At 36.6% G+C, this 22,985-nt stretch overlaps 1 protein-coding gene across 2 annotated transcripts in view; it reads right to left on the bottom strand.

Moving 5' to 3' along the window:
- Positions 1-22,985, bottom strand: part of LOC141450216 (uncharacterized) — a 111,353-nt gene that overhangs the window by 46,205 nt on the left and 42,163 nt on the right. For both annotated transcript variants that reach the window (XM_074120413.1, XM_074120414.1), the window contains exon 4: positions 3,649-3,697. In XM_074120413.1, coding sequence (XP_073976514.1) covers positions 3,649-3,697 — 49 coding nt within the window. The remainder of the gene's footprint in view (positions 1-3,648; positions 3,698-22,985) is intronic.

Raw genomic sequence — 22,985 nt, 5'->3', positions numbered from 1 at the left:
TCATTAAACCAACCCATGACCATAGGACGTCGATGCGCCGGAAACAAAACTTTTCCAGGACATTACCCGGAAATGGGTCTTTATAAGCTATGCCCAACTACTTCCTTCGCCCAGAAGGGCTCTTAACCACACATTCCTTGAAATCAAACTTGAATTAAAAGCTCAGTGTGTTTTTGCATTTCCTGGCATAAAAGTGCACGCACTTCTTGGTACAAAAGTAAAAGTAATAATTTTAAACATATGTATATGTGTTACAACTGTCGATATGGTCAAATAATGGTAATAATCGAAATAGTGTATGCAGCGAAAGTAAAGATCGAATATTCAGATAAATTTACTGCTAGCGAAAGTGTTAAACTGTTTCTTTTTTTAAATGATTTTTATTTTGCGAGAACGTCATCATCACAGGTTAGAAAGTGAGCGAGAAAAAGATAAGTAAAAAATACTCGTATAGTTTTGATTGTAAAGGCACTGGAAAACACCGTTTCTCAGAAGTGTACTCACTTCCTGTTTACTACACCTTTCAACCGGAAGTAGTGGGCGTGTCATCGGCTTCTTATATGATGGGATGATAATAATAATATATTTGGCGAAGATTTACGATACTTTGGGGAAAGGGCCACATTGCAGACACTCATCATCTTCGCTGGGAACTCGCCTGAGGCTGTGCAGACTCTTCTATTACCCGGCCATCTCATCGTCTCATCACGTTCTACGCGTAGTAACAGGTAAATTCCTCAGATTACCTGACAGTTGACTGGGTTTTCAATTTCATACGTTACTACGTTTGTTGAAAATACGATATGGTGCTTCAAATTTAGGACTTTTTTTTTTTACCTCAGGGCGCATGCCTGGTACTCCCTCCTATTTCTGTTTAATGCGACAAATAAAATGTGAAACATTTCACAACAAGTGAAAAATTCACATCAACCATATACTGTTCATTATTTTTGGTGACTGAATCATAGTTTACAATAGGATGAAAGAAGTAACTGCCAGTTTCAGTCATTATAAACTTTATAAAGTTTCTACGGTGACTAACCTCACTCTTCATACCGACCTCAACATCCCCTTCACAGACCAACTCGCCAAGACTAAATATCAAAAATTCCATACTGCTCTCTCGACTAGCTCTAATCCTCTTGTACTGACTCTCGCTTCCTCTGACATCCCTAACACTCCTAGCCGACTGAACCGCCAGTAGCCCCGCGACTTCCTTGTAGGCTGAAGACCTAAATTATTGCTCTTCTCTCTCCTCCACATAATCTCCTCTCTCCTATAGAGAGTCCTACCTCCTCCTCCTGCTCTCCTCCCGCACCAGTTCATCTCATTCACCTCCTATTTACTTGTTGTATATATTTATACAGATTGTAAATAACAAAATAAATTAAAAAAAAAAGACACCAACAATTTAAACAACATATACGCCAACTTACTACAAAAATACTTGACAATTGGCAACACTGACTTCCACACAACCTAACACAATCACACTCAGTCCATGAACAGACAAGACAAAAGACACACCAACCCTTTAATGATGTAAAATATTACATTAGGTAAATAATTTTGTAAATTTTGTCACATTATACATATTCATAGTAAAAGAATAATTGTTAACACACTGTAAATATGTTCCACAGCCCTGAGGATGGACCTAGTCCCTAGGTCGAAAGCTCGGCATAATAAAAGTTTATAATGACTAAAACTGGCATTAATTTCTTTCATCCTATCAACCATTTATATTTCCTCTCCAATAATTGCAGATGAGGAGGATGAAGAGAAGAACAAACACTCATCTCTCTCTGAGACGCGTGTGACTTCATGTACCCGCCGTAATTAAAAAAGGTCAACGTCACCGGAACATAAATTTCATTTTCAAAGTTTTTTTTTTGGGGGGGGATAAATCATTTAAACGGAAACACAACGTTTTCCGCATAGTTTTGACTATAATTACGGAAATCTTTTGCTTAACGTTAAGGGGAGAAGTTGTTAATAATAGGGTATGTTGAAAGATTCGAGAGACCGGACATATCTCTTGGCTCAATGGTTTGTTCAATTTCTGGAAAATGGTTCCTTGGCATTTCCGTTAGCACAGTACGCCCATAGATTTGGGAGGCCGTTCCTGGAGATAATGTACGGTTACAAAATGTAAAGAGTAGATGAGAATTAAATTATTGCGGAAATGTTCGGAGTTGGTAGGAATTCGGTGAGTTAGATCCTGGAGGGTAGTGGAAAGTGGAAGTTACAGGACATGCTTTCCCTGTGATCAAGATGGTCACCACTTACTCCAATCGGAAGTTAAAAGGAAATGAAAATACAAAATTTTCAAGAGAAATATCCTCGATTCCAGCCAACACTAGGGGAACCTAAACAACCTAACTTAATTTTCAACAGAAAAATTACAAGAACAATTACCATTAATGATGGCCTCAAAGTATTGTACTTTGCGCAAGATTGCCGAAGACTGTTTCTGCTGTTGTGGCTGTTGAGGATTCTCCGAGAACATGGTATCCCGATAGCCGAGACTGCTGCTCTCCTGCTCTGTCCAATCACTCCCAACTATTAAGAAGATACCCCGCCGGCCGGACACACTCTCTCTTTGCTACTCTCAGAACACAATAAGCCCAGAGCGGAGGAAGCACTATAACTGCTGCCCAACCGCTGTTTCCTTATAATACCACACAGCTCCTTTAAGTGGGTTAGTTCTCGGTGCTATTACTTATTAGATTACAGGTAAATACCTACAGTTTGCAGACAGGTGTGTCTATTTAACAGTTTGTTTTAAAACAATAGAAATACTAGTTTTCTAGTTCTATTAGAATAAACTGCATTAAACTTTCCCGATTTTTTTTTTTTTTTTACGACTCTAATTCCCACTTTTCCTTCAAATTCTGGATTACAGGTTACAGGATCGATAGAAAATTTGGACGAGGTATTTTCGAGAAAATTCCCCCCCCCAAATAGGGGAAAATACGTTCAGCCAAATGGCACTTCCGGTTTTGGAATTTCCTTCCGGTAAAAAAATATAAACCACAAGACCATACAGTTGTACCAACCCCCTTAAATGCTATTAATTCCGGTGAAGACTATTTCGGAAATGTAACTCGATCGCAATATTTACCAAGAGAAAGAAATACATTAAAATGTAAACACTATTGATGACGTATTTAGTCGGTAGTTTTAGAAGGATCTAAAACAGATGTTCTCATCACCATGTAGCGGAAGACGACTGTTACGTGTACACGAAGACATCATGTCATTCCAAGAACTGGTTTGGGATCTTATACATTTTATTACTTCATAAAATTATAAAGAAAAATACATAATAAAACAAGATAATAAAAATTACGATTGAAATTACGTGTTGGAAAAGATAAAATGGAAAAGTAATCAATTAGGTAACATGGCGGAAGGAAATTTTTACTTTCGTTCATCGTAAATGAAAATAAATATTAAAAAAAAAACTTATTTCTGATTTATTGTCTATTTTAGTGGTAATTAAATTAAGTCGTCTTCTTAATGTGAACAGTGAAGAGGCAGTAAAAAGAAACGATTTAACGGAAGCGAGAATCTACGTAATTAAATAGAAGAAATACAGGAGAAAGCAAATCAACAAGACTGTTAAAAATACTGTTATCCACTTACCAGATTGTTCCTCAGAACTGTTATTGTTGTGAGGCTGTGGTTCTTGTTGCTGTAAAAAAAACAATAATTGTTATTGTTAATATTCAGTTAAAACGAGAAAAAAATAAGTATTTCTAACAACAAGATGTTTGTACTAAATAAGGCAAAATTAGGTTAGGTTAGGTTAGGTTAGGTTAGGTTAGGTTAGGTTAGGTTAGGTTAGGTTAGGTTAGGTTAGGTTAGGTTAGGTTAGGTTAGGTTAGGTTAGGTTAGGTTAGGTTAGGGCGGAGAAAATAATTGGGGAGTACCAGAGCGGGTTTAGACCAGGTAGGTCTACGACTGACCATATATCTGCCATGAGAATGATGATGGGAAAAACATATGAGTATGATGTTACTCTCCATCATCTTTTTATCGACTTTCAACAGGCTTATGACAGTTTAGAAAGGAAGGAGCTGCTGTTGTGTATGAAGCAGTTTGGCATCCCAGCGAAATTGATCCGGCTCACCGGAATGACATTATCCGGCACAAAAGGATGTGTGAAGGTGCAAGGTAGGACCTCGGAACTTTTTCTCTTAAGTAAAGGCTTGCGGCAGGGGGATCCCCTCTCCCCATTGCTGTTTAATTTAGCGTTAGAAAAGGCTGTAAGAGCCATACGGACAAGCCCCAATGGCACAATCTATAATCGGTTAAGCCAACATATGGCATACGCGGACGATGTCGTCTTGACTGGAAGAACCAGAGCAGCTCTGGCGGGTTCTTTTCAAGAATTTGAAGCGGCTTCGAAGGAACTGGGCTTAAAAATAAATCAGACGAAGACAAAGTTTATGGTGTGTTCTCGAAGAAACCTTGGTAGTGATGAGTCGCCTATATGCGCACCGTACAATTTTGAGAGGGTTGCATCTTTCAAATATTTAGGGGCCGTTTTAACCGATAAAAATGAAGTGAGTGTAGAAATAAAAGGCAGGTTAACGGCAGGCAATAGGTGTTTCTGGGCACTACAGAAAGTCTTAAGTTTTCGAGAACTATCAAGGGAGGCAAAACTAACCGTCTATAAAAGCATATTGAGGCCAGTGGTTACGTATGCCAGTGAAACGTGGGTGTTGACCAAGGAGGATGGAAAATTGATTAATTCCTGGGAGAGGAAGATTCTGAGGAAAATTTTTGGCCCCGTGAAAGAAGGGGAAAGGTACAGAATCAGGAAAAACGAAGAAATAAGAAAGCTGTACCAGGAGCAGGATTTGGTAGGTTTCATTAAGAGGGGAAGATTGAGATGGCTAGGCCATTTGGTAAGAATGGAAGATTCCCGAATTCCCAGGAAGATAATGAATGGACACCCAGGGGGGGCGAGAAAAAGAGGAAGGCCGAGGATTAGGTGGCTGGATGATGTAGAGGAAGATGTTCGGAGTTTGGGAGTGAGAACATGGAGAAGAGTTGCCTTAGTAAGAGAGGAGTGGGGAAAGGTGTTAGAGGAGGCCAAGGTCCTTCGAGGACCGTAGAGCCAGAGGAAAAAAAAAAAAAAAAAAAAAAAAAAAAAAAAAAAAAAAAAAAAAAAAAAAAGGCAAAATTAGGGTATGGGCTGGCGGCCATTTTAATCTGTGACGTAAGCTGAAATGTGAATACTTCAAAGCATCTAATTTAAAGATCGCTATCATAAGTTGTGCAATAGTTTTCAAAGCATGTTAACAACTTAGCTGCGTTCTGGAATACGAAAGCATACTTAAGTGTACCTTAATAAACAGGAAGCACACCGAACGATAACCTATATGTAGGTTGCGTTAACCTATGTAATCGATGGGTTCTGAAGATGACTTCCGGTTTGTTTATTTACTTTGACTGTTGGTAGAGAGAGAGAGAGAGAGAGAGAGATGAGCATTCTCATTGGCTTAGAGACTGGGTGTTTTCCCTACGTCATTACTCCTTTTTGTTGCAGACAAGATTTCCTTTTTTACCCCTTCCACTCTACACAGGAAGGAGTTAGATTAGATTCTAATAGGGCGGCCTTTAAAGCCTACGTCACTGCGAGCCCTTTGGATCTATTATGGCTCCCCTCACTTTAAAGCTCGCCCTTCAGACCTGTCCGTTTAATCAGACTCTTAATGCTGGAGACTGACTCCCTGGGTAAAGCTCCTCAGGCCTTGCCAGACTAGCCCCTCGCACTGGCCGTTTCCTCCTCTTCCTGACAGAACCTACCAGGTTCCATGCAATGCATGTGTTTTCTGAGCCTGCAGTGGCCCAGTTAATAGGCCTACAATATTATCCTTATAGCCCCACGCGGCCTTGACGGATTAATTCTGCGGTCAGCCTCGGCAAATAGCTCCTAATGAACTCCTTCGCCTGTCTCTGCCCAGTGGTGTTGAGCCACCTCACCTGAGACCTATTCTGCACCGATAAGTTAATGGCCACAGTCTTAACACACTTCGAAACCCCAAAACAGGTCTCCGGGCCAACGAAGTGTCCCGCAGAGCCTTTCCCCAGCCAATAAATCTGCCACTTCGTTCACCCTTATGTCCTGAATGACCAGGTACCCAAACCAGAAAGGCCTTATTTTGGTCAATAATTTTCATCAGTGACTTAAGCTGATCAAAGCATCTAATTTATGATTGGTTATTAGTTCTGCAATAGTTTTCAAAGCATGTTAACAACGTAGGAGTGGAAAACCGGGGAAATTCATTTCTGGATTAGGAAAGCGTCCTTAAGGGTGCCTTAAACGGAGCACAACGAACGATTGTTAGTTGCGTGATCGATGGGTTCTGAAGATGACTTCCGGTGTGTTTATTTATTTTGACTATTGGTAGAGAGGGGGACATTCTCATTGGCTTAGAGACAGGGGCCAAACCAGGGTGTTTTCCATACGTCATCTTCTTCTTCTTCTTCTTGTTCGGCACTACAGTCCAAGAAGGACTTTGGCCACCTCAATAATATCGTGCCATTCGCCTCTCTCTTGGGCCGCTCTTCTCCAACTTCTTACGCCCAATTCTTTTAGATCTTGCTCCATAGTGTCCAGCCATCACAAACCGGGGCCTTCTCCTCTCTCCTTCTAGCCCCTCCTGGATGTTTTTTGGTTAAATTCTTTCATCCCTCAGTCGATCCAAGTGACCCAACCATCTAATTCGTCCTTGTTTGATAACGCCAACTACTAGGTCCTGATCAGCATAAAGATCTATGACTTCCTTGTTGGTCCTTATCCTCCATCTGTCCCCCCTTCCAGAATGGGGCCGTATATTCTTCTTAAAATCTTACGCTCCTAGACATTAAGAAGGCGCTCATCCTCCTTGGTAAGAGTCCATGTTTCGCTCCCTATACATCCACAATAGGTAGCAAAATCGTTTTATGAGCATGCAATTTGGCTTCTCTCGATAGAGTTCTAAAGCGCAGCACCTTCTGCAAGGACTAGAAGCACCTATTGCCTGCCCATAATTCTCGCTTGTATTTCCTTGCTATTGTCATTATTAGCCGTAACATCTCATGTCATCTCTCCTTTTATTGCAGACAAGATTTCCTTTTTATCCCTTCCACTCTACACAGGAAGGTGTTAAGCTGATCCCTTGGAGGCACACGCGCATTCCTAAAACCCCGGAAAAAAAACACTGAATAAAAGAAAAACCATGTCCTTAAATTAGTCAAATCTCATGAAATCATCACCTTTCCCATCATCCTAAATTTCAATGGCAGTCAAGGAAATGATTGCCATGAAAAGGTAATTGTGAAAATAGAATTTGTCTAGTTGTTTGGCCATTCAAAAAAATGGGCAGTACCAGCAGAGTCCACGAGGATGCAGCAGTGAGGGCTATTTTATAGAGTGAAAAGGTTGTATACGTAGGTCCGCTACTACGTATTCAAATATTGGCGCACCAAATAGCTGAACAAATAAATCGACTGTACCATGCTCAATTCCAGTTTGTCGCTGTGTGTTGTGTGTAAAAGGAGAGACACTCTGTGTGTGAGTGAGATACTCTCTATTTAGAAGGCAGTTGTACACCATTACCGTGCCCTAATTGTCCCAGAACAGCTGACTGCAGTTCACTAGCTACCAACCACCCTCCCAAAGCTAAATAACTCCATTCTAAAACAACTTTCTGTTTTGTATAACTTACTACACGAAAACAGGGCTAAAACAAACAACACTATGACTTTCGTTTATCGATTATAAATAAAGAAAAGAATTACAATCGAATCAAATTTTCGATTAGTATACACATCGATTACATTACGCTACCTTAATACACTAAAAATGGCGAATTTATTTTATTTTTTATTTTTAAACCGGAAGCGCCATTTCACGATAAATAAAATTGCCCATTAACTTTATCATTTTCTCGTACGCTGCTTCTTTGAATTTTGCGCAGTTTGGGGGTGTAAAAATTAGAGAAAAAACAAAACAAAAATTATATACGTTGAATACTGAAGGGTTGAATTAAACACCAATATAACATAAGTTGGGTTTATTCACTTGCACATAACATAATACATAAAATAAAGCAACATAACATAAGGAGCGCCACTTGCTACCTCCCACTCTTACTACCCCAAAACTGACATCCCTTCTTACACTCGCCCTCAACAGTGTTGCCACTCGTATATTATACACTTAAATTTACCTACAGGGAAAAAGGTTTCCCTCTTAAATTTCATTTTAATAAAAATCATTACCAATTTTTGTGATATTTAGAAGATTGTGCTCAATAATGGTAAGAACAGAAAAATTTTCACGTATTTTTATTAAAAATAAAAAGATTTTGAAGAATATTTGTTATTACTTTTTCCCTAGGTTTTACTCTGTGCATTGTAACCTTTAAGTACTAGTTGTGGCCTTAAAACTATCGAGGAAAATGCTGGAAAACTAAAGAGGAGTTCCTGTGTGAGTTTCCACTTCCGCTTTTTCTTTATTAAGAGATTATTTTTTCGTCTGAGTAAGCGCTGAGGGTGCCGATGCATTAAACACATAGGTAAATGTTACCGTTGTAGAACAAGCTTTTACCATTAGCATGTCACGGACTGAGTGCTATCTCCCGCGTGCTGGACAGACAGTGCTCTTCACTCATTGCAATCGATATCATCACATATATCGAGAATCAGTAAACTAACCGCTGTTATATAAGTAATATTTCCAATTATCGCAACCTTTCTTTTGTCTGTGGAGACTTGATATATAATTGCCAGTCACTCCCACATTAGGATTTCCGGTTCTAACTTTTACGCGATTTTTTTTTTTTAACTTGAAGTTCTTTCGTACTGATATTAAGAGGAAGTACTAAGAACAAGAAGAATTTTCAATATACAGTAATACCGGAAGTACCCAGTTTGAGGACTTTAGAAAAAGTGTTGTGTGTGTATACGTGTGCAGTTAAAATTTCCGCTCCAATTAAAAAAAGGAACACAGAAGTTCAAACTGTCTGCGCAATCCTATTGGTCGTACACTCCTCCCTCATGGAACCCTCCCACATGAGGCGCCATCTTTGAAATATGAATGAACCCCACAGGCTCACCCATACTGTTATCCCTGTTTCTTTTGATCTTTGGGGAACCTCTCACAGAATATTTTAAGAGGCTGTGAATTTCCGTCATTTTTTTTTTTTTTTAAACAGGACCTTCTCACCATGTCAGAACCGGATCTAACTAATCCTGAGATTTGTTTGTTCACATTAAGGCATGGATTTCTTCAGATTTATTATCGAGATCAACAACAAACTTATTGTTGTGAAGATAAAATCAATAATAAGACCTTATCGTGAAAGTTACTAAAAGTCGAAAATTATAATAAAAAGTTTTCAGCAGGAAGTGAATACGAACAGCGAATTAACCTTGAGAGTTTGTTTATTAAAACGACCAACCGCCAGGGCATCCGAGCTTAATTAACAAGAGCATGATGTTCTCCATGGCAACCGAGCTTAATGAAAGCAAAATGTGGTTTTGCTCGCAGCCAATTTAGCTTTTTTTTTAAAAAAAAACTTTATTATTAAATTATCCAGCTGGAGGGGAAGATGACGTCATTGACAGTTAACAATCTATTCTCATTTTCGAATAAATGGTTAATATTCTGTAACCTGTCAAAGTCTCAGCTTCTTCCCTAAAGTCTTTGAGGATCCAGCGGTCAGGGTACGAACATACTTACACGTCACAAGGCACGTAACAACTGACTTCCTGTTGCCATAAAAATCTACGTAATTAAATTTAAAAAAAATCACGTCATTAATTTTCAATTAAATATTGAATTCCTAATAGTACGAGTACTTACAAAGGTGGTAATGACGCACGTTTACGTTTACATAGAACAGCTGTAGACAATCTGCGTCCTGCGACCCGCGAGCCACACTTTGCAATCATTTGAAATATCTGTACAAATATTTTTGGGCAGGCCGGTAAGCCCTAAAACAGGAAGCTACGTCATTGAGTAGGAAATAGTAAATAATTTCGACTGTGTAAAACTCGACCAACTATACATATGTGTACACTCGCTTAAGCAACTTAATTCAGTAATAAATACATAATATATATGGGCAATTTACGTAACAGGTAAAAGTGAATTATAATGATTACAATTGTAAATATTGTTACATTTTTGTACGTCACTGCTCACGTCACCTGACTATCATACAATCACTGCACTTGCTAACCAGCTGGTTACTATAATTTTGTGCTGTTAAATAAGAACGTACATCGCAAGCGAATGAATTAGGTTATATTTTATTATTCAGGCTATATATTCAACTGTCAGCTGATTTCTTTGATTAGGTCATCATTAATTTCTGGCAATTTTTCCAATGACTTACTCAATTTTCTTGCGTGTACGCAAAATAATAATAATAATATTTTCTAATTTATTTAGTTGCGTTATCTGTGATTTTCCACTTCCTCTAGCTAAATTGTGACGGCCAAGCGTAATACTTCCGGTTTGGAAAATTGGACGCAACAGTAAGTTATCGCCTATTTTTTCAGGCGGGGCTTAACGTCCAACTACCAATTACGTGTCGTGGACGGAGGCGGCTAGCAAACATACGTACTTTACTGTAAATTTATATTTTATTAACCATTAAATAAAATTCAAGGCCTAAGACCGGGAATCGAACCCACTAAACCAGCAATACATCTTAGCTTTGCGGTTCTAGACTATCTAACCGCCTGACATACTTTACTATAAATTTCTCATATTAACCATTAAATAAAATCCAAGGCCTAGACCAGGGGAATCGAACCCATTAACCAGCAATACATATTAGCTTGGCAGGTCTCGCCTCTTAACCCGCTCGGCTACCGTGGCGCCTTGCAACAGTAAGTGTGAGTGAGTGCTTTATATTTATATTAAAAGCTGACTCCATTTCTACTGTACAGTTCTATTTATACAATGGTGCTCCAAAAATAGGTTAGCGATGTCCAACTATAGAATTCCTTGCTGCATGCAATGCGTGAGGTCACGAACTCCTAGGCCGGTATAATTGGCTGCAGCATTTTCGTTTCCAACAAAGGGAACAAAGAGATGGAAATACTGTTTAAGAGGCTCCCCCATCACAGCAGGAACAGAACTGGTACTGTAGCGAGTGGTTAGCCTGCAAGAGTAGGTGTCAAGGTGAATCGACTGGAATGCAAGGAATGTGGTGCTATATTTGGTGCTGGAACTGGGCACGCCTCTGGAGGAGGAGGAGGAGGGGAACAGCCAACATGTCTACCAACTGCCTTGTCTTCACGCGTATATACATGCACTTGTAGTCACTGCTACCAACTCCATAATTAGCTAAAAATTAGACAAGATGCTAAAACTTCCTGGCCAATGATCTCCGTGCGTGTAACTTCCGGTTATCTGCCTAGTACTCTTTTTTTCAAAAGCACTTTTCATTGGCCAAAAAACAAAATCTGCCGCAGAGGACAACTCACACGTTCTCTTATTCCGTTAATTAAGAAATAATAACAGCATATCTATTAGGCCGTTTCGAAATATACAAACACAGGAACCTATTCTGAAAAATCGCTCGTCCGGATCACTAAATTTCCTAATAATTTGAAATTCTAGCAATGGCCGTAATACAATCTTAAACTGTATAGACGGAGTGACTTTTATTTTGTGGCCGCTCAGAGAAGGGCTAACAGGATACCACAATCGCAGCAGCACCTTCTTCCAGTAGAGATGCTTAAGGAGAAAAGCTAATCTCTCTTAAAGAAGAGGCGTTTTCTTCAAGGAAATCTCAAAAAATACTATGTACTGTGACAGTACTTCCGGTTGCATGGTTACGTCTAAAAGCTTAACGTCAACAATTTTAAAAATAACTTAAAAACTTAATATTAAGTATGAAGTTTCTACAATTTTTGGGTAAATCAATTAGTAAAAATAAATAAATAATAACTTTTTTGAGCCTTAAAATGGATACTTCCGGTGAAAACGAAATGGAAAATTCGACACGATCCACTTCCCTTTTTTAGAAAGAGAAAATACTAAAAATAAAAAAATCGAATTTTCTCCTTCCTGTTATGTGCCTTAAGAATAAAATATCGCAATAAACCTGACGTACCCCAAGAGTTATACTTCCGGGCTACAATTGCTGACTCGTAAATAAAGATGAAATCTCCACACCAAACTGAGTAATCTACCTCTGATAATGGATGAAAATCCGAAACTGGTCGGGGGATACAATAAACATGCATGTTAAGACAGGCAAAATCAACCATATTGTGCAGCAAAGCTGACTTAACCCACACATTTTCAATTTCAGTTTATATTAGACCCAATCGGAAGTTGGATTTTTAAGGAATTAAACTTAATGAATCACGCTCAAGGACCACAGGGGACTGCTCCCCCCCTACCACCACCACTTACCTACCTGTTGATCACGATTTATTAATTACTAACTTTCAATTTTGTAGTGAAACTATTTTACAGCTGCCTTTTTTTCTTTATTTGGTTTTTATCTTCAGACAATAATAATTATAAAGAATTAAAATAAAAACTAATGAACTGTCATTAAAAATTGTTTACGACCATCTAGCAAACTGAAGATTCATTATATCTTTGCAAGGAGATGTAGTTACGTTAGGTGGGGTCCTGAAACGAAGGGATACTTGTAAATAGAAAGCCAAATCAAGGGATAAACGCAGAGGAATAAACAAAATGGATAGAAATTGTCACCTCACTCCTAGAATTGCCCTAAAATTAGGTTTATATATATATAAAAAAAAATACAGAGATCTACGTAATATGTGTAATTTATGCATGAAGATTAAAGAGAACATTGGCAGCCATTTTTTTTTTACCTAACCTAACCTAGTTTTTGACAGCACGTCATACAAAGAATACAAATATAACCAGCAAATAACCTCCTGCGGTACAGCTGATGCTATTTTAAGGATAATTGCTCTTCTAAAAATCGACGACTATAAACTATCAGCTGTTATATTAATTATTTAATTGCAAGTAATTATTAAAGTATTTATTAAATAAGTCCTATTATTTTGTTTAATACAATAATAAAAAAAAAAGAGTTAATTTCACCGTACTTTCTAAATAATGAAATTAAATATTATTTTAATCATTACCAATATTATTCCCAGCTGGTGTTTATATTATTGTTTGATTAAGAAGTCGTTAGCAACAAGTATGCAATACTTCTTTTTGCTTTTTTATATAATCAATAGAAAATTTAAATTTTTAAAATAACAATCGTGAAAGTCTGAATCAACTTTCTCTGAATCAACAGAAATTTGTTTAAAAAAAAAATAAAAAAAAAAGACTCTAAATTGATTCACTATCTCGTAAAAATCAAACTAGTGTGCCTTATCACTTAATCACTTCAAGGCTGTATTATTCCCTAACGGCAGGCTAGCTAAACTTTTGTCATAGTTCATGGACGAGAGGTTAGATTTAAGATGCAATCTCTCGTTCCAGTATCGACCAATCTTGACAGAATCTAAAGAGAGTTCAGTTCCTAGAATCTGTTAACCCCAAGGTGACTAAGTAAGGGACCTTATTGGAATGCCTTCATCTGAGTTCTGCCATTTCTAAAAACAAAACATCTGAATCCACGTTCTAATTCTAGTATCTTCCGCTAGATAGCATTCGCTACGCTGAACAATCAGCCCCTAGCTAGTTTGCATGCTGTTCTATCTCAACGAATTTATTAGATTTGATCAGTATGTTGCGTGAATACTATTTCCATACCGGTTATTCATTTCCGGGCCGAATTTCTTGCTGCGCATGCGCGTACAGAATGTATTCAATTGAAGAAAAATAGATCCAAAGCTGGAACTCTATATAATCTATCTTGCTAATATTATCGTCGAGACGTAGAGAAAGATTTCCAGATGTTCCCCAGACATCTTCATTTTGTGATATCTTGAGTTCCAAAAAAAAAAAAAAAAAATAGTTCTTATAAATGGATCTTAGTGTACGTTACAGTAATGGTAATAAAGGGAGATTCTATAAAACTATGGCAGATCAGTTACCTAAGACAACCACATGGTTTAAGGGAACTGTCACTAAAATAAATGGGTTGTTACGACAATAAGCAGGCTGAGAGCGAACCACGCGGTGTGTGGATCGTACCTTCACAAAATCAACAAAAGGTCCACCTCTCCTATTTGCGTAGATTGCAATGAGGAGGAGGATTTCAGGACAATATAATAATGGATATGTCCACGTTATGTAGTAGAAAGGAAACGAATGTTTCGACGACTTATACAGGTATTTAGATGCACCATTTCGCTACGAAGACATAATATTCTCCACCAACATCTATGTGCTTAAATCTGTAGCAGAGCTAGCTAAGAAATATAAGTGTACTTAAAAGTTATAACCGATTAGAATGAATGGAAGAAAATGATTAGAGAAGGATTACGATGATTTTAATTTCGGTTAAGCTATAAGGATGGCAGGAATACAGGAGTACTGATCCATCCATTAGTTGTAAGTTTGTATGTAAATAGTTGTATATAGTAGAGGAATGAATGTGTGAAGCGAATGTATTTATAAGTAAGAATGGAGAGTGAGTGATATTCTAGTGATAAGCACCTAGACGATGATGCTGGCAGTATGGCGAAAGGCAATGTCAAAAAAAAAGGCAAAAAAAAAATAGTGTACACGTTTTGTCTAAGGAAAAAAAAATCGATAAATTGTAGAAAAATCAATTTCTATAACTGGTTTAAGTGTGATTATCGATCCTAAACAATAAGTGGAAGTGCCACATTACCACTGTTCCTAATCGATTTTTAATTTTTTTTTTTCCCCTCCCATCAAAACATTATATACTTTAAACATAAAATAAGGCGGAAGTTGTGCCCCACAATGACAAAAAAATTAAACGCTTTAACGCGAACGGAAATAAAATTGGCAAAGGTTATTATACAGCTGTTTAGAATTACAGTAAGATTTGTTGATTTGAATGAGAGCAGTTTTTTTTTTTTTTTTTTTGTTAACAGTAGTGTAGTGGCAGCATTGTAAAAAAAAAAATAAAGAGACCACTGCCATACAAATAACATGAATACGTCTTTAAAATAGTTTGCGGGGGCTACCCCCGCCCTTGTGCTTTGATCTACTTTCCAAACATGCATTTAACTATTGTAAACCTCTAGTGTGCATATAATTGATCTGATTTAAGTGTAAAACTGGTGGATAGTTTTAGAAAAATGTTTTGCAACCATTTTGTTTGAATTAGCTGATTATTATTATTATTTTTTTTAAATTGGCATTTTTCAACGATTTTCATTTTCTTAACAGGAATCGAGGAAATCGTTTTGTTCATGGGAAACTGCTATTGGAAATGACGTGTAAATTTCCCGACGTTTTTTTTGCTTGTCCAGAATGGACGAAACAAAATTTCGACTAAACACTGGACAAAAAAAAACACAGTATTTAATTTTAAAAGATTTTTCAATTAAAAAAAAAAATTAAAAAGAGTGATTACAGAAAAAAAAAACGTGCCTCATTTCACCAACAACTGCCAAATATGGCCGCCGAAAGAGTTCGGATTTATCAAGGAAATAGCTGCGCATGCGCAGGAGGCTGTGAAAAAAGTGGTAACCCTATTCCTTGAACGTGTTCACTTTCGGACAATTCGTAGTAAATGATAATTTATTCTAAGATAATATTTATACTGAAAGCAATGTTTTCTCTTTTGAAAAAAAAAAACATATTTTGGGCGAGCCCAAAGGGGCTCAAAACCTTTCATCGAATTAATTTCGAAATACATGATTGTCTACTTAATTGGCAGCCATATTGGAATATATGTTTTTAGAGAAGGGGGTTTTTATTAGAGCCATGTCTTTTTTTTTAGCGAATGAGAAATGGCCGCAGTGGTGGACAGACATCGCGGAAGATCCTGTTGTGTTCTTCCCACCATTCCAGAGATAACAGAACCCAATTTGGGCCTTAACTTCTATCGCGTGGCAAAAAAAAAGGTGACATTCTAGTATTCAGGTCGTATTCTTTAAACATAATATAAACGTGCTCCTCTTCAACAGCTCTTCAACTCTTATACAGATCTGGTGCGCTACCTTGAGGGCTCTACATAGACAAGCGACTCACGTGGAACCCACACACTAGACTTAAAAGACAAGCAATGACGAAACGTGCTAAACTACTTTACAGACTTCTTGGGACGACGCTCCAAATTACCCACTGAACTGAAACGCTTAATATACATCACTATCCTCAAACCTATGGTGGACTTACGGACCTAGAGCTGTGGGATTCAGCCAAACCTACAAAACATACGGACTGTACAAGACATTTCAGTCGAAACTATTGCCGACAGATAGCTGACGCTCCTTTCTACGGTGACTAACCTTACTCTTTACACCGACCTCAACATTCCCTTCATAGACCAACACGCCAAGACTAAATACCCAAAATTCCATACTACTCTCTCGACTAGCTCTAATCCTCTTGTACAGTCTCTCGCTTCCTCTGACATCCCTAATACTCCTCGCCGACTGAATCGCCAATGGCCCCGCGGACTTCCTTACTGTCTGAAGAACTAAATCTCTCCTCTCTCCTACTCATATTCTCCTCTTCACATTCCCCTATCTCCTATAGAGAGTGCTACCACTGGGTAGCTTCTCTCCTCCTGCTCTTCCCGCTCCAGTTCGTCTCATTCACCTCCTATTTACTTATTGTATATATTTATACAGATTGTAAATTACTAAATAAATAAATAAATAAATAAAAAAAAATTAAAAAAAAATATTAACGAGCATTAAAATGTGTTTGCTAAGGTTTTTGAGTTTGAACGGAAGGACCGTAACCGGAAAGGTGTATTTTTCTTCTTCTTCTCTCCTAGTCAGTTTTCCGCATTCCTCTGGATGAGACTTATTTCTGGTTTCCGACAAAAAAAAATGCTCATATTCCCTCTGACAATGGAAGAAAATCCGAAACCGTTCATAAACCTACAGAAAAAAACCAACACTGTACAAAGACGATAAAATCAACGATAAAAACTCCATGTAGTTGGTAGATTTCTTCCTATATCCCACCCACCACTGGCTCCGCTATCAAGAAAGTAACTTCCGCTTGCTATTTGCTTCAAATAAAAAAAAAAAGACCGGAACTTGTCAACGAAGTGAGTAGCCCAGATTGTGAAAGTACACAATGAACTTTGGCCCAATGTGACCTTCAACGTATAAAAAAACCTGCAACCGTTAAATATTCGTACCATACAATCCTTCCTTATTCGCCCGGAAACAACTGAGCTGTTATTTTTGAAAGTGGTATAAGTCCAATTTTAAAAAAATGAGTTAATGGTAATTTCAGTAAGATATAGACACAATCTTTCCATATTTATAATCATACATTCATTGGAGTACGATTTTTTTTATAAAGTCAACAAAAGAATTTGGCTATAAAATGTTATCACAAAAATATTATTTTTGAAAGTGGTATAAGTCCATTTGGAGCTAAAAAAAATCGTTTATTTATATAAGAATTGTAATAATTATTATTTCATAATAAAATTTAAAAGGTGTATAGTGTTAATAACATCACTTGAATAGATTAAGGTTTACGAATATTTTTAAATGTTAATTCAAATGTAAAGCCTTAAATATCTCGATACATGGAAAAATGGACTTATACCACTTTCAAAAATAACAGCTCAATTAAATATTTTTGTTTATAAACAAAAAAATAATTTCAATGAGAAAAATAAATCATAAACATAGAAAATAATAAATAAACATAACAGAAAGGAAGTGATCATAAATAATAAATGCAGTGTTGATAACCTAGATACATTATAACCAGATAAGAAACCTTTCCATTGCCTACTAGATTACGGTCGGGAACATAACTGAATTAATCAACCGTTAGATGATGGCGTTTATAGATTTATACCATTAATGGATGCATAATATACGACAGCACAATCTCCGGTATTAGTATTATGCAGTTATTAAACTGTGATCAATCTATAAACCAAGTGAATGTATAGACTAGATATGCAATTGTAAATTTCTAAATAACTTTACCGGAAATACTTTGTATAAGTTTTCTCGTAATCTACAATCAATTGGACATTGACCAATCAAAAACTATTATATCTACTCAAGTAACCGGAAGTAGGCAGTCTGTCTTTACAGTATTTTGATTTTACGTGTTTTTACACTCTACCCGGAAATGAATATTATTTAATGAACACATTTTTCAGTCTTTTTTTAATTCACGTATTCTCTTAAACTTCTTTTATTTCCTTCCTTTTCATGGCATTGGCAATCATGCTATTCGGCCATTAATTATTAATTAATTTTTGTAGGTCATAAATAAGAAGTTTATTATTAGGAGGAGTACAATTTATATTGGGATCTCAAGGCTGTATTGACACATAAATATTTGTACAGCTTATCAATCGCACCAATCTCCAAACGATTGCATCTCTTCAATCCAAAATACTTCGATCTTACCGGCCATTTTTTTTGCGTCTCTAAAACCGGACAAATAGATCTTAACATTCCTTTACGCCCAAAAACGATACAAGAAACTCCGCTTCAATCTACAAATATTCTGGATCAAAATCTTTCTTCTAGAACTCTTGCTGATAACCCGGACAAGACGTCTTAAAAGGTGATCGCCTCTCTAGTGAACAGGGTGGACTAATAGCCTAATTTTACCACTGGGGTAACTTCTCCACTCGTTTCTATCTACTGCTCCACTGTTGCTCATAGTTACTTACAGCGCCAATGTGCATTATTTAGCCCAAAAACGATACAAGAAACTCCGCTTCAATCTACAAATATTCTGGATCAAAATCTTTCTTCTAGAACTCTTGCTGATAACCCGGACAAGACGTCTTAAAAGGTGATCGCCTCTCTAGTGAACAGGGTGGACTAATAGCCTAATTTTACCACTGGGGTAACTTCTCCACTCGTCTCTATCTACTGCTCACTGTTGCTCTTAGTTACTTACAGCGCCAATGGGCTGATTGTACCACAAATAAACGAGGAAAAAACCCAAATTCTTAGTTTTTAATTGCTGCAAGAGATGGTCACGTGAATTTTCACTATTTTACTTAGTTAGCGTGAAATGTGACTTCCGTTTTTCATTCCTCTTGTACAACCAATAATTACTATTTCTATCACGCACATTAACACAACTGACTGCTCGTTCAAACACATTTTTTTTTATTATATCAATAACCAAGAAAACTAACCATGAAAATAATGAAAGTGTTACGAAATGTAAAGAATAGTAATAAGATTTCTATACAAACAGAAGGAAATAGTTGGAAAACTATTTCCATTAGATTTAGATGGCAACAATAATGCGTACGTCACCATCATCACCATCATGGAGAGTCACGCAATGTGCTGCGTGTGTCACGCTGTAGTTCAGATATGATCTGTAGCATAGAACTACTTTAGTTGGGGAATCTTGCAGATGGTCGATGATCTTAATTAGGGTTCTGGAGAAGCTGTGATGTTCCGGCTTCCTTTAAAAGCCAATTTATAGGAAGGAAATCTATTTATGTAAAGTGTTGCAAACGGAAGTCGTGTGGAGAGGGTTCTTTATTAGAATAATAAATATCCAAGGGCAAAAGGTGAATAGTTCTCCGCCACCCAGCAGAGATCGCGCCTGGCCACAGTGAAATTTGGTTTTTATTGGATTTGGTTTTTATTACATATGTATCGCAATTTAGGGCGTCAATCACTCAAATCGATCGATCTATCGATTAAGTAAAACTTCCTTGATTATTTCCTTGAGCTTGCATCATACCATAGTTGTTTTCCACTTGGCAGTGTATATGTATCGCATTTTAGGGCGCCAATCACTCAAATCGATCGATCTATCGATTAAGTAAAACTTCCTCGAGTATTTCCTTGAGCTTGCATCATACCATAGTTGTTTTCCACTTGGCAGTTTATACGGTTGGAATTTTAATGACGTGTCCGTAGTTTTAAGCCGCTGAAGTTCTTCATCGATACTCTGCGCATCCGCTAATTCGTTAAAATCACTGCTTTGTACTTCCGAGATCCGTGATAACGTATCGGATACGGGATACCACATTATTTTTGCCGCTTCTATCTGTGGTGTATTCAGAAATATATATAAAAGCTGTCGCTGTTGTCGAGGTGAAGCTTTGTCATTTTTTTTGGGGGGGGTGAAAAGCAAACGTCAATTGGCGGTGGTCCGTGAAGATAGCACATTGTCGTCCTTCCACAAGAAGAAGTTTAAAATGTTTCGACTGAAAGGTGGCATTGCCAATATTTCTTGGTCATAGGCACTGTAGGTACTGTTGGGCCTCGCTAAGGTTTTTTTTTGAAACATCCTACATCAAAGCCTTACATCCTCATTAAATTCCTCGTTTCTGACTATTTACAGCCAATGGACTGCTCCATGCAGAGCCTTTACCCAAGATCTTCTTACATGGGAGGAAAAGAACTTTCCCATGATTTCCCGGAAGGAGAAGGAGATACCACAGCTTTTTCACGTAACCCAGGGCATCACTAGATCCCAATTTCAATGATAGTTAACAAATATCTAACAATTCTTGTCAGCGGAACTTCATCGTACTCTACTCTGTTTCCGGTAAAATTCTATACTAAATATAGATTATTTATCGAATAGAAATCTTGACAAATCCTTAATTTGTTTGTGGCTTTACTTTGTTCCAAGATGAAGCCATCTTTGTTTGGCACCTACGTAAAGTTATAAAGTAATCAAGAGACTTGATTAAAAATGAACACTAAATCACCACGATTAAAGATCTGTTCTAATTCAGTTCATTCCATTGAGAAATCGACTGTCAACGTCAGAGACACTGTAAATAACTCGCAGATAGCTCTAGGACAATAATAGTGTCAACAATATAAGTAGCTTGTAGTAAAAGAGGTGCGTATCCACCTTATCTTATCTATATATGTATTTAATTACCACACTGATACCTGTACAATCATTTTACTATAACCTCCTTCCAAGGTTTACAATTACGAAATATTTGATCTTTAAACATCTAATCAAACAAATAAAATCTGGCCACAAACATAAATTTTTCCAAAAGAAATATTCGATTTTCTTTTAACAAAAAAGAAAAAAAGACATTCACATTATGTATGTTCATAAGTACATATTCTAAGTGCGACGTCATGTAACTCATATTGAACGTCAAAACAAATCGATTAGAGGTTTAAAAGAGTGCTCGATTAATAAGAGCATGAAGACGTCAGCGGAAACACAGATTTAGAGCAAACCTATAATGCCGAATAGGTTCTACTCGGAACTGTTTACTATATGTACATTCAAAATAATCTATGTAACATTATACTAGTAGCACCAATCACTAACAATCTATATGTGGTATGAATCGCAATGATTAAATGATAATAATAGTTCAGATATAGAAGGTTAAAATTTGAAGATTTTACAAATACATCAAATTTCAAACGTTTATATCTCACTTCGTAAAGTTAACTTTTTAATGAATTCTTTACGAAAGAGAAAAGTTAGTTCCATAGATGCCCAAAATGGCAATATTCTAGTGATAATAGGTAAATAAATATGGAAGGTTATAATTTTCATTGTTTCAATATGAGTTCCAAATACACACAAATTTCAAACATCTATATCTCTTTTTCTACTAGTCCGATTTTAATGATTTCTTTACCGAATTGAAGAGAATAGTAAGCTATATAAAAGGTATTAATCTCAATGATTAAATGATAATAATAGTTGTGATATAGAAGGTTAAAATTTGAAGATTTTACAAATACATCAAATTTCAAACATCTAGGTATATCTCTTTTTCTACTAGTCCGTTTTTAATGAATTCTTTACGAAAGAGAAAAGTTAGTTCTATAAGTGCCCAAAATGGCAATATTCTAGTGATAATAGGTAAATAAATATGGAAGGTTATAATTTCCTTTGTTTTAATATGAGTTCCAAATACACACAAATTTCAAACATCTACATCTTTTTCTCTACTAGTCCGATTTTAATGATTTCTTTACCGAATTGAAGAGAATAGTAAGCTATATAAAAGGTATTAATCTCAATGATTAAATGATAATAATAGTTGTGATATAGAAGGTTAAAATTTGAAGATTTTACAAATACATCAAATTTCAAACATCTAGGTATATCTCTTTTTCTACTAGTCCGTTTTTAATGAATTCTTTACGAAAGAGAAAAGTTAGTTCTATAAGTGCCCAAAATGGCAATATTCTAGTGATAATAGGTAAATAAATATGGAAGGTTATAATTTTCGTTGTTTCAAAATGAGTTTCTAATACACACAAATTTCAAACATCTATATCTCTTTTTCTACTAGTCCGATTTTGATGATTTCTTTACCGAATTGAAGAGAATAGTAAGCTCTATAAAAGGTATTAATTGCAATGATTAAATGATAATAATAGTTGTGATATAGAAGGTTAAAATTTGAAGATTTTACAAATACATCAAATTTCAAACATCTAGGTATATCTTTTTCTCTACTAGTCCGATTTTAATGATTTCTTTACCGAATTGTAGAGAATAGTAAGCTATATAAAACGTATTAATCTCAATGATTAAATGATAATAATAGTTGAGATATAGAAGGTTAAAAATTGCAGGTTTCCCAAATACATTAAATTTCAAACGTTTATATCTCACTTCGTAATGTTCAGTTTTTAATGAGTTCTTTACGAAATTGTAGAGAAAAGTTAGTTCTATCCGCCCCCAAAATGGCAATATTCTAGTGACAAGAGGTAAAGAAATACGGAAGCTAGTAGTAGGGAAATGGGGATTCTGGCACACCTAAAATGTGCACCTTTTTTGTGCATGATGGCCGCCATCCCAACTCCGCCCACAACCTACACCACCCATACTTATTGAATAATCATCGAATTCAACAAGAGTTTAGACCACGCCCCCCCTCTTTATTGACTAATCATCGAATTCGACGAGG

The sequence above is a fragment of the Rhodnius prolixus genome, unplaced genomic scaffold, assembly GCF_049639745.1.
Source record: "Rhodnius prolixus isolate KJV_2025 unplaced genomic scaffold, Rpr scaffold_2, whole genome shotgun sequence".
Lineage (NCBI taxonomy): Eukaryota > Metazoa > Arthropoda > Insecta > Hemiptera > Reduviidae > Rhodnius > Rhodnius prolixus.
This window is presented reverse-complemented; position numbering and strand designations above follow the sequence as displayed.